Here is a 16,485-nt window from a genome sequence, read left to right as displayed (position 1 = left end):
GTGTCAGTGACTGGGTCAGTGGGAGGCAGTGACTGGGTGGGTGGGTGTCAGTGACTGGGTCAGTGGGAGGCAGTGACTGGGTGGGTGGGTGTCAGTGACTGGGTCAGTGGCAGGCAGTGACCATAGTGACTGGGTCAGTGGGAGGCAGTGAGTGGGTGGCAGTGACTGGATGAGTGTCAGTGCCTGGGTGGGTGGGTTGGAGGTAGTGACTGTGTTGGGAGGCAGTGACTATGGGAGGCAGTGTTGGGCAGTGACTATGGGAGGCAGTGACTGGGTGGGTGGGTGGCAGTGACTGGATGAGTGTCAGTGCCTGGGTGGGTGGGCTGGAGGTAGTGACTGTGTTGGGAGGCAGTGACTTTGGGAGGCAGTGACTTAGGCAGTGACTGGGTGGGTGCAAGACAGTGTTGGGCAGTGACTATGGGAGGCAGTGACATCAGTGACTGGGTGGGAGGCAGTGACTTTGGCAGTGACTGGGTGGGAGGCAGTGACTGGGTGGGAGGCAGTGACTGGGTGGGAGGCAGTGACTAGGCAGTGACCTTGGCAGTGACTGGGTGGGAGGCAGTGACTGGGTGGGAGGCAGTGACCGGGTGGGAGGCAGTGACCTTGGCAGTGACTGGGTGGGAGGCAGTGACTGGGTGGGAGGCGGTGACTGGGTGGGTGGGTTCAGTGGGAGGCGGAGACTGGGTGGGTGGGTTCAGTGGGAGGCGGTGACTGGGTGGGTGAGTGTAAGGGAGGCAGTGACCTTGAGAGGCAGTGACTGGGCGGGTGGGAGGCAGTGACACTTGGGAGGCAGTGACTGGGCGGGTGAGAGACAGTGACTGGGCGGGTGGGAGGCAGTGACACTTGGGAAGCAGTGACTGGGCGGGTGGGAGGCGGTTACATTGCGGTGGGTGGGAGGCGGTGGGTGGGAGGCGGTGACTTAGGCGGTGGGTCGGCGGGAGGCGGTGGGTGTCAGTGACTGGGTGGGAGGGAGGCGGTTACATTGCGGTGGGTGGGAGGGATGCGGTCGGTGGGTGTCAGTGACTGGGTGGGTGGGAGGCAGTTACATTGCGGTGGGTGGGAGGCGGTGGGTGGGAGGGAGGCGGTGACTTAGGCGGTGGGTCGGCGGGAGGCGGTGGGTGGGTGTCAGTGACTGGGTGGGAGGGAGGCGGTTACATTGCGGTGGGTGGGAGGCGGTGGGTGGGAGGGAGGCGGTTACATTGCGGTGGGTGGGAGGCGGTGACTTAGGCGGTGGGTCGGCGGGAGGGTGTCAGTGACTGGGTGGGTGGGAGGCAGTGAATTTGGGAGGCAGTGACTTAGGTAGTGACTGGGTGGGTCCCCGGCACTCGTTCTCCCCCCCCCCTCCCCAGCACTCGTTCTCCCCCCCCCCCTCCCCGGCACTCGTTCTCCCCCCCCCCCCCCTGGTCCCCGGCACTCTTGCGGGTAAGGGGTGAGTTGGGAGGCAGTGCGGCGGCTATGTGTGAGGCGGCGGGTGATGCGGGAACCGGCGCTCATTCCCCCCCCCCCCTCCTGTCCCCGGCGCTCGTGCTCCCCCCCCCCCCTACCTCGGTCCCCGGCGCCCATTCTCCCCCCTCCTGTCCCTGGCGCTCCTGCTCCCCCCCTACCCTGGCGCCCGTTCTCCCCCCCCTACCCCGGTCCCCGGCGCCCGTTCTCCCCCCCTACCCCGGCGCCCCCGCGGGTGATGCGGTGAGTCGGGAGGCAGTGCGGCGGCGGGTGACGCGGGAGCCGGCGTCGATGTGAGGCGGGAGGGTGTAGGGTGTGAGGGACGGTGGGTTAAGGTTAGGCGCGGCGGTCGGGTGGGGGTGGTGTGACTGTCACGCCCTGCTGTGACGTAAGCCCACCCCACACCCCGCCCGCCGGCCAATCACAGGGGGCACAAATACACACAAACATTATTTCAGTCTTATATATATAGATATATATAGATATAGATACGAGAAACCCTTTTTGCTGTAAATGTTTTATTGCGTTTTTATTAGCCGAAGGATACACACTATAAACACCCCCCCTCCCCCATACATATGTGTACGAACGCGCAGCAATCCCGCCGTTTCCGCAACGAGCGCGGCCCGAGTATCGCGGGGGTCCGGAGCGATGTAGCACGTCTTAGTGACCTGCGAGGCGTTAAGCCGCAGCCCGCGTGCAACGTTTAGCTGCCGTTATCGGCTGGGTGCGGCGCACGCGTCACTGCCTGGCCCCGCGTGTGCCGCCCTGCGACCTATCGTTCTAGCCCGCTGAGCTTACGCTCTAGGCGAGGGGTAGAGGGAAGTCGTATCTCAGGAAGGGGAGCCGGAGACCGCAGGGGGTATTCAGCCCGGCGACGTTTACGGGGGGGGGGGGGGGGGGAGGGAGGGTTGTAGGAGTTGCAATAAAAGGGTGAGACATCAGACCGCCCATCACTTATATAGGGTCACACTCACTCCGCGCCCCCCTAGCCTCGCACGTTTAATAGGGTCAACTCAGCCGGATTAACATTTTTATATAAAATGTGTAACATTCCCAAACCCCCGCCCCCCACCCCCCGGTGAACGAAAGCTTTGGATGGGATTTGACACCCTTTATGTAAATGTCTCTGAGCGATAAGACTGTTTGTCAGCCCTCTTTGCGCGCTGTTCTTTGTTTGCCAAGCCGTGTAAATCAGCTCTCCCTCCCTTCCCTCCGGCACAGGACACCTCCCCGTTTGTGCGCGGGTGTAAGGTCCGAAGTTGAGGGGTGGACCCCGTCGGGAGGAGGGGGTCTGCGTCTCAGGACCACTCAGCGCTGGGGTCAGGCGGGCGAGTCCTGGGCGCTGCCAGGCAGCGCGACGGGCGGTTTTTTCCCGCTCCGCCGCCCGGCGTCCGTCCTTCTGTAGGGCTGGTTCCGCAGGTCTGTGAGCGAGAGGACACACGGACCGGTCACTCCCCGGCCATACAGGGAGGGGTCATATAGGGGGATAGGGAGGGGGTATAGAGAGGGGGTCTATGGGGTAATAGAGAGACGTTATATGGGATAAGGAGTTATGGGGTAATAGGGAGACGTTATACGGGATAAGGAGTTATGGGGTAATAGGAGGCAGCAGGACAGAGAGACAGTAATGGGGACAGTGTCCCTGCCCCTGACCTGTGATGATGCAGCAGGACAGAGAGACAGTAATGGGGACAGTGTCCCTGCCCCTGACCTGTGATGATGCAGCAGGACAGAGAGACAGTAATGGGGACAGTGTCCCTGCTCCTGACCTGTGATGAGGCAGCAGGACAGAGAGACAGTAATGGGGACAGTGCCCCTGCCCCTGACCTGTGATGATGCAGCAGGACAGAGAGACAGTAATGGGGACAGTGTCCCTGCCCCTGACCTGTGATGATGCAGCAGGACAGAGAGACAGTAATGGGGACAGTGTCCCTGCTCCTGACCTGTGATGAGGCAGCAGGACAGAGAGACAGTAATGGGGACAGTGTCCCTGCCCCTGACCTGTGATGATGCAGCAGGACAGAGAGACAGTAATGGGGACAGTGTCCCTGCTCCTGACCTGTGATGAGGCAGCAGGACAGAGAGACAGTAATGGGGACAGTGCCCCTGCCCCTGACCTGTGATGATGCAGCAGGACAGAGTGACAGTAATGGGGACAGTGCCCCTGCTCCTGACCTGTGATGCAGCAGGACAGAGAGACAGTAATGGGGACAGTGTCCCTGCTCCTGACCTGTGATGATGCAGCAGGACAGAGAGACAGTAATGGGGACAGTGTCCCTGCCCCTGACCTGTGATGATGCAGCAGGACAGAGAGACAGTAATGGGGACAGTGTCCCTGCCCCTGACCTGTGATGATGCAGCAGGACAGAGAGACAGTAATGGGGACAGTGTCCCTGCTCCTGACCTGTGATGATGCAGCAGGACAGAGAGACAGTAATGGGGACAGTGTCCCTGCCCCTGACCTGTGATGCAGCAGGACAGAGAGACAGTAATGGGGACAGTGCCCCTGCCCCTGACCTGTGATGAGGCAGCAGGACAGAGAAACAGTAATGGGGCCCTGCCCCTGCCCCTGACCTGTGATGATGCAGCAGGACAGAGAGACAGTAATGGGGACAGTGTCCCTGCCCCTGACCTGTGATGATGCAGCAGGACAGAGAGACAGTAATGGGGACAGTGTCCCTGCCCCTGACCTGTGATGATGCAGCAGGACAGAGAGACAGTAATGGGGACAGTGTCCCTGCTCCTGACCTGTGATGATGCAGCAGGACAGAGAGACAGTAATGGGGACAGTGTCCCTGCCCCTGACCTGTGATGATGCAGCAGGACAGAGAGACAGTAATGGGGACAGTGTCCCTGCCCCTGACCTGTGATGATGCAGCAGGACAGAGAGACAGTAATGGGGACAGTGTCCCTGCCCCTGACCTGTGATGAGGCAGCAGGACAGAGTGACAGTAATGGGGACAGTGTCCCTGCCCCTGACCTGTGATGATGCAGCAGGACAGAGAGACAGTAATGGGGACAGTGTCCCTGCCCCTGACCTGTGATGCAGCAGGACAGAGAGACAGTAATGGGGACAGTGCCCCTGCCCCTGACCTGTGATGAGGCAGCAGGACAGAGAAACAGTAATGGGGACAGTGCCCCTGCCCCTGACCTGTGATGAGGCAGCAGGACAGAGAAACAGTAATGGGGACAGTGCCCCTGCCCCTGACCTGTGATGCAGCAGGACAGAGAGACAGTAATGGGGACAGTGTCCCTGCTCCTGACCTGTGATGATGCAGCAGGACAGAGAGACAGTAATGGGGACAGTGTCCCTGCTCCTGACCTGTGATGATGCAGGACAGAGAGACAGTAATGGGGACAGTGCCCCTGCCCCTGACCTGTGATGAGGCAGCAGGACAGAGAGACAGTAATGGGGACAGTGCCCCTGCCCCTGACCTGTGATGAGGCAGCAGGACAGAGAGACAGTAATGGGGACAGTGTCCCTGCCCCTGACCTGTGATGAGGCAGCAGGACAGAGTGACAGTAATGGGGACAGTGTCCCTGCTCCTGACCTGTGATGATGCAGGACAGAGAGACAGTAATGGGGACAGTGCCCCTGCCCCTGACCTGTGATGATGCAGCAGGACAGAGAGACAGTAATGGGGACAGTGCCCCTGACCTGTGATGAGACAGCAGGACAGAGAGACAGTAATGGGGACAGTGCCCCTGACCTGTGATGAGACAGCAGGACAGAGAGACAGTAATGGGGACAGTGCCCCTGCCCCTGACCTGTGATGATGCAGCAGGACAGAGAGACAGTAATGGGGACAGTGCCCCTGCCCCTGACCTGTGATGATGCAGCAGGACAGAGAGACAGTAATGGGGACAGTGTCCCTGACCTGTGATGATGCAGCAGGACAGAGAGACAGTAATGGGGACAGTGTCCCTGCTCCTGACCGGTGATGAGGCAGCAGGACAGAGAGACAGTAATGGGGACAGTGTCCCTGCCCCTGACCTGTGATGAGGCAGCAGGACAGAGAGACAGTAATGGGGACAGTGCCCCTGCCCCTGACCTGTGATGCAGCAGGACAGAGAGACAGTAATGGGGACAGTGTCCCTGCCCCTGACCTGTGATGCAGCAGGACAGAGTGACAGTAATGGGGACAGTGTCCCTGCCCCTGACCTGTGATGAGGCAGCAGGACAGAGAGACAGTAATGGGGACAGTGCCCCTGCCCCTGACCTGTGATGATGCAGCAGGACAGAGAGACAGTAATGGGGACAGTGCCCCTGCTCCTGACCTGTGATGAGGCAGCAGGACAGAGAGACAGTAATGGGGACAGTGTCCCTGCTCCTGACCTGTGATGATGCAGCAGGACAGAGAGACAGTAATGGGGACAGTGCCCCTGCTCCTGACCTGTGATGATGCAGCAGGACAGAGAGACAGTAATGGGGACAGTGTCCCTGCCCCTGACCTGTGATGCAGCAGGACAGAGTGACAGTAATGGGGACAGTGCCCCTGCTCCTGACCTGTGATGATGCAGCAGGACAGAGAGACAGTAATGGGGACAGTGTCCCTGCTCCTGACCTGTGATGCAGCAGGACAGAGAGACAGTAATGGGGACAGTGTCCCTGCTCCTGACCTGTGATGATGCAGCAGGACAGAGTGACAGTAATGGGGACAGTGCCCCTGCTCCTGACCTGTGATGATGCAGGACAGAGAGACAGTAATGGGGACAGTGTCCCTGCCCCTGACCTGTGATGATGCAGCAGGACAGAGTGACAGTAATGGGGACAGTGTCCCTGCTCCTGACCTGTGATGATGCAGCAGGACAGAGAGACAGTAATGGGGACAGTGCCCCTGCTCCTGACCTGTGATGATGCAGCAGGACAGAGAGACAGTAATGGGGACAGTGTCCCTGCCCCTGACCTGTGATGATGCAGCAGGACAGAGAGACAGTAATGGGGACAGTGTCCCTGCCCCTAACCTGTGATGCAGCAGGACAGAGTGACAGTAATGGGGACAGTGTCCCTGCTCCTGACCTGTGATGATGCAGCAGGACAGAGTGACAGTAATGGGGACAGTGTCCCTGCTCCTGACCTGTGATGCAGCAGGACAGAGAGACAGTAATGGGGACAGTGCCCCTGCTCCTGACCTGTGATGATGCAGCAGGACAGAGAGACAGTAATGGGGACAGTGTCCCTGCCCCTGACCTGTGATGAGGCAGCAGGACAGAGAGACAGTAATGGGGACAGTGTCCCTGCTCCTGACCTGTGATGCAGCAGGACAGAGTGACAGTAATGGGGACAGTGTCCCTGCTCCTGACCTGTGATGATGCAGCAGGACAGAGAGACAGTAATGGGGACAGTGTCCCTGCTCCTGACCTGTGATGCAGCAGGACAGAGTGACAGTAATGGGGACAGTGTCCCTGCTCCTGACCTGTGATGATGCAGCAGGACAGAGAGACAGTAATGGGGACAGTGTCCCTGCTCCTGACCTGTGATGAGGCAGCAGGACAGAGTGACAGTAATGGGGACAGTGTCCCTGCCCCTGACCTGTGATGCAGCAGGACAGAGAGACAGTAATGGGGACAGTGCCCCTGCTCCTGACCTGTGATGAGGCAGCAGGACAGAGAGACAGTAATGGGGACAGTGCCCCTGCCCCTGACCTGTGATGATGCAGCAGGACAGAGAGACAGTAATGGGGACAGTGTCCCTGCCCCTGACCTGTGATGATGCAGCAGGACAGAGAGACAGTAATGGGGACAGTGTCCCTGCTCCTGACCTGTGATGAGGCAGCAGGACAGAGAAACAGTAATGGGGACAGTGCCCCTGCCCCTGACCTGTGATGAGGCAGCAGGACAGAGTGACAGTAATGGGGACAGTGTCCCTGCCCCTGACCTGTGATGATGCAGCAGGACAGAGTGACAGTAATGGGGACAGTGTCCCTGCCCCTGACCTGTGATGATGCAGGACAGAGAGACAGTAATGGGGACAGTGCCCCTGCCCCTGACCTGTGATGAGGCAGCAGGACAGAGAGACAGTAATGGGGACAGTGTCCCTGCTCCTGACCTGTGATGAGGCAGCAGGACAGAGAGACAGTAATGGGGACAGTGCCCCTGCCCCTGACCTGTGATGCAGCAGGACAGAGAGACAGTAATGGGGACAGTGTCCCTGCTCCTGACCTGTGATGATGCAGCAGGACAGAGAGACAGTAATGGGGACAGTGTCCCTGCTCCTGACCTGTGATGATGCAGGACAGAGAGACAGTAATGGGGACAGTGCCCCTGCCCCTGACCTGTGATGAGGCAGCAGGACAGAGAGACAGTAATGGGGACAGTGCCCCTGCCCCTGACCTGTGATGAGGCAGCAGGACAGAGAGACAGTAATGGGGACAGTGTCCCTGCCCCTGACCTGTGATGAGGCAGCAGGACAGAGTGACAGTAATGGGGACAGTGTCCCTGCTCCTGACCTGTGATGATGCAGGACAGAGAGACAGTAATGGGGACAGTGCCCCTGCCCCTGACCTGTGATGATGCAGCAGGACAGAGAGACAGTAATGGGGACAGTGCCCCTGACCTGTGATGAGACAGCAGGACAGAGAGACAGTAATGGGGACAGTGCCCCTGACCTGTGATGAGACAGCAGGACAGAGAGACAGTAATGGGGACAGTGTCCCTGCCCCTGACCTGTGATGCAGCAGGACAGAGTGACAGTAATGGGGACAGTGCCCCTGCCCCTGACCTGTGATGATGCAGCAGGACAGAGAGACAGTAATGGGGACAGTGTCCCTGCTCCTGACCTGTGATGCAGCAGGACAGAGTGACAGTAATGGGGACAGTGCCCCTGCCCCTGACCTGTGATGATGCAGCAGGACAGAGTGATAGTAATGGGGACAGTGTCCCTGCTCCTGACCTGTGATGATGCAGCAGGACAGAGAGACAGTAATGGGGACAGTGTCCCTGCTCCTGACCTGTGATGCAGCAGGACAGAGAGACAGTAATGGGGACAGTGCCCCTGCTCCTGACCTGTGATGATGCAGGACAGAGAGACAGTAATGGGGACAGTGCCCCTGCCCCTGACCTGTGATGAGGCAGTAGGACAGAGAGACAGTAATGGGGACAGTGTCCCTGCTCCTGACCTGTGATGAGGCAGTAGGACAGAGAGACAGTAATGGGGACAGTGCCCCTGCCCCTGACCTGTGATGAGGCAGCAGGACAGAGAGACAGTAATGGGGACAGTGCCCCTGCTCCTGACCTGTGATGATGCAGCAGGACAGAGAGACAGTAATGGGGACAGTGTCCCTGCCCCTGACCTGTGATGATGCAGCAGGACAGAGAGACAGTAATGGGGACAGTGCCCCTGCTCCTGACCTGTGATGAGGCAGCAGGACAGAGAGACAGTAATGGGGACAGTGTCCCTGCCCCTGACCTGTGATGATGCAGCAGGACAGAGTGACAGTAATGGGGACAGTGCCCCTGCCCCTGACCTGTGATGAGGCAGCAGGACAGAGAGACAGTAATGGGGACAGTGTCCCTGCCCCTGACCTGTGATGATGCAGCAGGACAGAGAGACAGTAATGGGGACAGTGCCCCTGCCCCTGACCTGTGATGAGGCAGCAGGACAGAGAGACAGTAATGGGGACAGTGTCCCTGCCCCTGACCTGTGATGATGCAGCAGGACAGAGAGACAGTAATGGGGACAGTGTCCCTGCCCCTAACCTGTGATGCAGCAGGACAGAGTGACAGTAATGGGGACAGTGTCCCTGCTCCTGACCTGTGATGATGCAGCAGGACAGAGTGACAGTAATGGGGACAGTGTCCCTGCTCCTGATCTGTGATGCAGCAGGACAGAGAGACAGTAATGGGGACAGTGCCCCTGCTCCTGACCTGTGATGATGCAGCAGGACAGAGAGACAGTAATGGGGACAGTGTCCCTGCCCCTGACCTGTGATGAGGCAGCAGGACAGAGAGACAGTAATGGGGACAGTGTCCCTGCTCCTGACCTGTGATGCAGCAGGACAGAGTGACAGTAATGGGGACAGTGTCCCTGCTCCTGACCTGTGATGATGCAGCAGGACAGAGAGACAGTAATGGGGACAGTGTCCCTGCTCCTGACCTGTGATGCAGCAGGACAGAGTGACAGTAATGGGGACAGTGTCCCTGCTCCTGACCTGTGATGATGCAGCAGGACAGAGAGACAGTAATGGGGACAGTGTCCCTGCTCCTGACCTGTGATGAGGCAGCAGGACAGAGTGACAGTAATGGGGACAGTGTCCCTGCCCCTGACCTGTGATGCAGCAGGACAGAGAGACAGTAATGGGGACAGTGCCCCTGCTCCTGACCTGTGATGAGGCAGCAGGACAGAGAGACAGTAATGGGGACAGTGCCCCTGCCCCTGACCTGTGATGATGCAGCAGGACAGAGAGACAGTAATGGGGACAGTGTCCCTGCCCCTGACCTGTGATGATGCAGCAGGACAGAGAGACAGTAATGGGGACAGTGTCCCTGCTCCTGACCTGTGATGAGGCAGCAGGACAGAGAAACAGTAATGGGGACAGTGCCCCTGCCCCTGACCTGTGATGAGGCAGCAGGACAGAGTGACAGTAATGGGGACAGTGTCCCTGCCCCTGACCTGTGATGATGCAGCAGGACAGAGTGACAGTAATGGGGACAGTGTCCCTGCCCCTGACCTGTGATGATGCAGGACAGAGAGACAGTAATGGGGACAGTGCCCCTGCCCCTGACCTGTGATGAGGCAGCAGGACAGAGAGACAGTAATGGGGACAGTGTCCCTGCTCCTGACCTGTGATGATGCAGCAGGACAGAGAGACAGTAATGGGGACAGTGTCCCTGCTCCTGACCTGTGATGATGCAGGACAGAGAGACAGTAATGGGGACAGTGCCCCTGCCCCTGACCTGTGATGAGGCAGCAGGACAGAGAGACAGTAATGGGGACAGTGCCCCTGCCCCTGACCTGTGATGAGGCAGCAGGACAGAGAGACAGTAATGGGGACAGTGTCCCTGCCCCTGACCTGTGATGAGGCAGCAGGACAGAGTGACAGTAATGGGGACAGTGTCCCTGCTCCTGACCTGTGATGATGCAGGACAGAGAGACAGTAATGGGGACAGTGCCCCTGCCCCTGACCTGTGATGATGCAGCAGGACAGAGAGACAGTAATGGGGACAGTGCCCCTGACCTGTGATGAGACAGCAGGACAGAGAGACAGTAATGGGGACAGTGCCCCTGACCTGTGATGAGACAGCAGGACAGAGAGACAGTAATGGGGACAGTGTCCCTGCCCCTGACCTGTGATGCAGCAGGACAGAGTGACAGTAATGGGGACAGTGCCCCTGCCCCTGACCTGTGATGATGCAGCAGGACAGAGAGACAGTAATGGGGACAGTGTCCCTGCTCCTGACCTGTGATGCAGCAGGACAGAGTGACAGTAATGGGGACAGTGCCCCTGCCCCTGACCTGTGATGATGCAGCAGGACAGAGTGATAGTAATGGGGACAGTGTCCCTGCTCCTGACCTGTGATGATGCAGCAGGACAGAGAGACAGTAATGGGGACAGTGTCCCTGCTCCTGACCTGTGATGCAGCAGGACAGAGAGACAGTAATGGGGACAGTGCCCCTGCTCCTGACCTGTGATGATGCAGGACAGAGAGACAGTAATGGGGACAGTGCCCCTGCCCCTGACCTGTGATGAGGCAGTAGGACAGAGAGACAGTAATGGGGACAGTGTCCCTGCTCCTGACCTGTGATGAGGCAGTAGGACAGAGAGACAGTAATGGGGACAGTGCCCCTGCCCCTGACCTGTGATGAGGCAGCAGGACAGAGAGACAGTAATGGGGACAGTGCCCCTGCTCCTGACCTGTGATGAGGCAGCAGGACAGAGAGACAGTAATGGGGACAGTGTCCCTGCTCCTGACCTGTGATGAGGCAGCAGGACAGAGAGACAGTAATGGGGACAGTGTCCCTGCCCCTGACCTGTGATGATGCAGCAGGACAGAGAGACAGTAATGGGGACAGTGCCCCTGCTCCTGACCTGTGATGAGGCAGCAGGACAGAGAGACAGTAATGGGGACAGTGTCCCTGCCCCTGACCTGTGATGCAGCAGGACAGAGTGACAGTAATGGGGACAGTGCCCCTGCCCCTGACCTGTGATGAGGCAGCAGGACAGAGAGACAGTAATGGGGACAGTGTCCCTGTCCCTGACCTGTGATGAGGCAGCAGGACAGAGAGACAGTAATGGGGACAGTGTCCCTGCCCCTGACCTGTGATGATGCAGCAGGACAGAGAGACAGTAATGGGGACAGTGCCCCTGCCCCTGACCTGTGATGATGCAGCAGGACAGAGAGACAGTAATGGGGACAGTGCCCCTGCTCCTGACCTGTGATGAGGCAGCAGGACAGAGAGACAGTAATGGGGACAGTGCCCCTGCTCCTGACCTGTGATGATGCAGCAGGACAGAGAGACAGTAATGGGGACAGTGCCCCTGCCCCTGACCTGTGATGAGGCAGCAGGACAGAGAGACAGTAATGGGGACAGTGCCCCTGCTCCTGACCTGTGATGATGCAGCAGGACAGAGAGACAGTAATGGGGACAGTGCCCCTGCCCCTGACCTGTGATGAGGCAGCAGGACAGAGAGACAGTAATGGGGACAGTGTCCCTGCCCCTGACCTGTGATGAGGCAGCGGGACAGAGAGACAGTAATGGGGACAGTGCCCCTGCCCCTGACCTGTGATGAGGCAGCAGGACAGAGTGACAGTAATGGGGACAGTGCCCCTGCTCCTGACCTGTGATGATGCAGCAGGACAGAGAGACAGTAATGGGGACAGTGCCCCTGCTCCTGACCTGTGATGATGCAGCAGGACAGAGAGACAGTAATGGGGACAGTGTCCCTGCCCCTGACCTGTGATGATGCAGCAGGACAGAGAGACAGTAATGGGGACAGTGCCCCTGCCCCTGACCTGTGATGCAGCAGGACAGAGAGACAGTAATGGGGACAGTGCCCCTGCTCCTGACCTGTGATGCAGCAGCAGGACAGAGTGACAGTAATGGGGACAGTGCCCCTGCCCCTGACCTGTGATGATGCAGCAGGACAGAGTGACAGTAATGGGGACAGTGTCCCTGCCCCTGACCTGTGATGCAGCAGGACAGAGAGACAGTAATGGGGACAGTGCCCCTGCTCCTGACCTGTGATGAGGCAGCAGGACAGAGACAGTAATGGGGACAGTGTCCCTGCTCCTGACCTGTGATGAGGCAGCAGGACAGAGAGACAGTAATGGGGACAGTGCCCCTGCTCCTGACCTGTGAAGCAGCAGCAGGACAGAGTGACAGTAATGGGGACAGTGTCCCTGCTCCTGACCTGTGATGATGCAGCAGGACAGAGAGACAGTAATGGGGACAGTGTCCCTGCCCCTTACCTGTGATGCAGCAGGACAGAGTGACAGTAATGGGGACAGTGTCCCTGCCCCTGACCTGTGATGCAGCAGGACAGAGAGACAGTAATGGGGACAGTGTCCCTGCCCCTGACCTGTGATGAGGCAGCAGGACAGAGAGACAGTAATGGGGACAGTGTCCCTGCCCCTGACCTGTGATGATGCAGCAGGACAGAGAGACAGTAATGGGGACAGTGTCCCTGACCTGTGATGAGGCAGCAGGACAGAGAGACAGTAATGGGGACAGTGTCCCTGCTCCTGACCTGTGATGATGCAGCAGGACAGAGAGACAGTAATGGGGACAGTGTCCCTGCCCCTGACCTGTGATGAGGCAGCAGGACAGAGAGACAGTAATGGGGACAGTGTCCCTGCCCCTGACCTGTGATGAGGCAGCAGGACAGAGAGACAGTAATGGGGACAGTGTCCCTGACCTGTGATGAGGCAGCAGGACAGAGAGACAGTAATGGGGACAGTGTCCCTGCCCCTGACCTGTGATGATGCAGCAGGACAGAGAGACAGTAATGGGGACAGTGCCCCTGCCCCTGACCTGTGATGATGCAGCAGGACAGAGAGACAGTAATGGGGACAGTGCCCCTGCCCCTGACCTGTGATGCAGCAGGACAGAGTGACAGTAATGGGGACAGGGTCCCTGACCTGTGATGATGCAGCAGGACAGAGTGACAGTAATGGGGACAGGGTCCCTGACCTGTGATGATGCAGCAGGACAGAGTGACAGTAATGGGGACAGGGTCCCTGACCTGTGATGAGGCAGCAGGACAGAGAGACAGTAATGGGGACAGTGCCCCTGCCCCTGACCTGTGATGATGCAGCAGGACAGAGAGACAGTAATGGGGACAGTGTCCCTGCCCCTGACCTGTGATGATGCAGCAGGACAGAGAGACAGTAATGGGGACAGTGCCCCTGCACCTGACCTGTGATGCAGCAGGACAGAGTGACAGTAATGGGGACAGTGCCCCTGACCTGTGATGAGGCAGCAGGACAGAGAGACAGTAATGGGGACAGTGTCCCTGCCCCTGACCTGTGATGATGCAGCAGGACAGAGAGACAGTAATGGGGACAGTGCCCCTGCCCCTGACCTGTGATGATGCAGCAGGACAGAGAGACAGTAATGGGGACAGTGCCCCTGCTCCTGACCTGTGATGAGGCAGCAGGACAGAGAGACAGTAATGGGGACAGTGCCCCTGCTCCTGACCTGTGATGATGCAGCAGGACAGAGAGACAGTAATGGGGACAGTGCCCCTGCCCCTGACCTGTGATGAGGCAGCAGGACAGAGAGACAGTAATGGGGACAGTGCCCCTGCTCCTGACCTGTGATGATGCAGCAGGACAGAGAGACAGTAATGGGGACAGTGCCCCTGCCCCTGACCTGTGATGAGGCAGCAGGACAGAGAGACAGTAATGGGGACAGTGTCCCTGCCCCTGACCTGTGATGAGGCAGCGGGACAGAGAGACAGTAATGGGGACAGTGCCCCTGCCCCTGACCTGTGATGAGGCAGCAGGACAGAGTGACAGTAATGGGGACAGTGCCCCTGCTCCTGACCTGTGATGATGCAGCAGGACAGAGAGACAGTAATGGGGACAGTGCCCCTGCTCCTGACCTGTGATGATGCAGCAGGACAGAGAGACAGTAATGGGGACAGTGTCCCTGCCCCTGACCTGTGATGATGCAGCAGGACAGAGAGACAGTAATGGGGACAGTGCCCCTGCCCCTGACCTGTGATGCAGCAGGACAGAGAGACAGTAATGGGGACAGTGCCCCTGCTCCTGACCTGTGATGCAGCAGCAGGACAGAGTGACAGTAATGGGGACAGTGCCCCTGCCCCTGACCTGTGATGATGCAGCAGGACAGAGTGACAGTAATGGGGACAGTGTCCCTGCCCCTGACCTGTGATGCAGCAGGACAGAGAGACAGTAATGGGGACAGTGCCCCTGCTCCTGACCTGTGATGAGGCAGCAGGACAGAGAGACAGTAATGGGGACAGTGTCCCTGCTCCTGACCTGTGATGAGGCAGCAGGACAGAGAGACAGTAATGGGGACAGTGCCCCTGCTCCTGACCTGTGAAGCAGCAGCAGGACAGAGTGACAGTAATGGGGACAGTGTCCCTGCTCCTGACCTGTGATGATGCAGCAGGACAGAGAGACAGTAATGGGGACAGTGTCCCTGCCCCTTACCTGTGATGCAGCAGGACAGAGTGACAGTAATGGGGACAGTGTCCCTGCCCCTGACCTGTGATGCAGCAGGACAGAGAGACAGTAATGGGGACAGTGTCCCTGCCCCTGACCTGTGATGAGGCAGCAGGACAGAGAGACAGTAATGGGGACAGTGTCCCTGCCCCTGACCTGTGATGATGCAGCAGGACAGAGAGACAGTAATGGGGACAGTGTCCCTGACCTGTGATGAGGCAGCAGGACAGAGAGACAGTAATGGGGACAGTGTCCCTGCTCCTGACCTGTGATGCAGCAGGACAGAGAGACAGTAATGGGGACAGTGTCCCTGCCCCTGACCTGTGATGAGGCAGCAGGACAGAGAGACAGTAATGGGGACAGTGTCCCTGCCCCTGACCTGTGATGAGGCAGCAGGACAGAGAGACAGTAATGGGGACAGTGTCCCTGACCTGTGATGAGGCAGCAGGACAGAGAGACAGTAATGGGGACAGTGTCCCTGCCCCTGACCTGTGATGATGCAGCAGGACAGAGAGACAGTAATGGGGACAGTGCCCCTGCCCCTGACCTGTGATGATGCAGCAGGACAGAGAGACAGTAATGGGGACAGTGCCCCTGCCCCTGACCTGTGATGCAGCAGGACAGAGTGACAGTAATGGGGACAGGGTCCCTGACCTGTGATGATGCAGCAGGACAGAGTGACAGTAATGGGGACAGGGTCCCTGACCTGTGATGATGCAGCAGGACAGAGTGACAGTAATGGGGACAGGGTCCCTGACCTGTGATGAGGCAGCAGGACAGAGAGACAGTAATGGGGACAGTGCCCCTGCCCCTGACCTGTGATGATGCAGCAGGACAGAGAGACAGTAATGGGGACAGTGTCCCTGCCCCTGACCTGTGATGATGCAGCAGGACAGAGAGACAGTAATGGGGACAGTGCCCCTGCCCCTGACCTGTGATGCAGCAGGACAGAGTGACAGTAATGGGGACAGTGCCCCTGACCTGTGATGATGCAGCAGGACAGAGAGACAGTAATGGGGACAGGGTCCCTGACCTGTGATGAGGCAGCAGGACAGAGAGACAGTAATGGGGACAGTGTCCCTGCCCCTGCTCCTGACCTGTGATGATGTCCTCGATGGCCCAGTTCTCCTCCTCGTACACCCGCGGCTCCTTCTTCAGCTTCTTGTTCAGCTCGGCCATGAGGTTCATCTGCACCCGCGGGGGGGCGGCGGCCGGAGACTGGAGATAGGGGGGAGATGGGGCAGCATGAGGGGGGGACGCTCCTAGTGTACCCCGATCACCCCCACCCCCCCCCAATCGCTCTGTTACACACCTGGGGTGGCTGCTTCCCAGGAGACCCGGCCTTCTCCTCGCTGGCGGCAGCGGCGGCGGCCTCCTGCTTCTTCCACAGGTCCAGGTCTTCCTCTGCTT

At 58.7% G+C, this 16,485-nt stretch overlaps 1 protein-coding gene across 1 annotated transcript in view; it reads right to left on the bottom strand.

Annotated features, from left to right (window-relative positions):
* Positions 1 to 1,944: 1,944 nt before the first annotated feature.
* Positions 1,945 to 16,485, bottom strand: part of LOC142473191 (formin-like protein 1) — a 30,067-nt gene continuing 15,526 nt past the window's right edge. Inside the window, exons 6-8 of the mRNA XM_075580392.1 lie at positions 16,388 to 16,485; positions 16,173 to 16,293; positions 1,945 to 2,867 (exon numbers count right to left, since the gene is read on the bottom strand). The exon at positions 16,388 to 16,485 is cut by the window's right edge and continues 1 nt beyond it. Coding sequence (XP_075436507.1) covers positions 2,767 to 2,867; positions 16,173 to 16,293; positions 16,388 to 16,485 — 320 coding nt within the window. The 3' untranslated portion in view covers positions 1,945 to 2,766. The remainder of the gene's footprint in view (positions 2,868 to 16,172; positions 16,294 to 16,387) is intronic.

This window comes from Ascaphus truei, chromosome 23, assembly GCF_040206685.1.
Source record: "Ascaphus truei isolate aAscTru1 chromosome 23, aAscTru1.hap1, whole genome shotgun sequence".
Taxonomy (NCBI): Eukaryota; Metazoa; Chordata; class Amphibia; order Anura; family Ascaphidae; genus Ascaphus; species Ascaphus truei.
The sequence above is the reverse complement of the archived record's forward strand: the minus strand, read 5'-3'. Positions and strand labels throughout refer to the sequence as shown.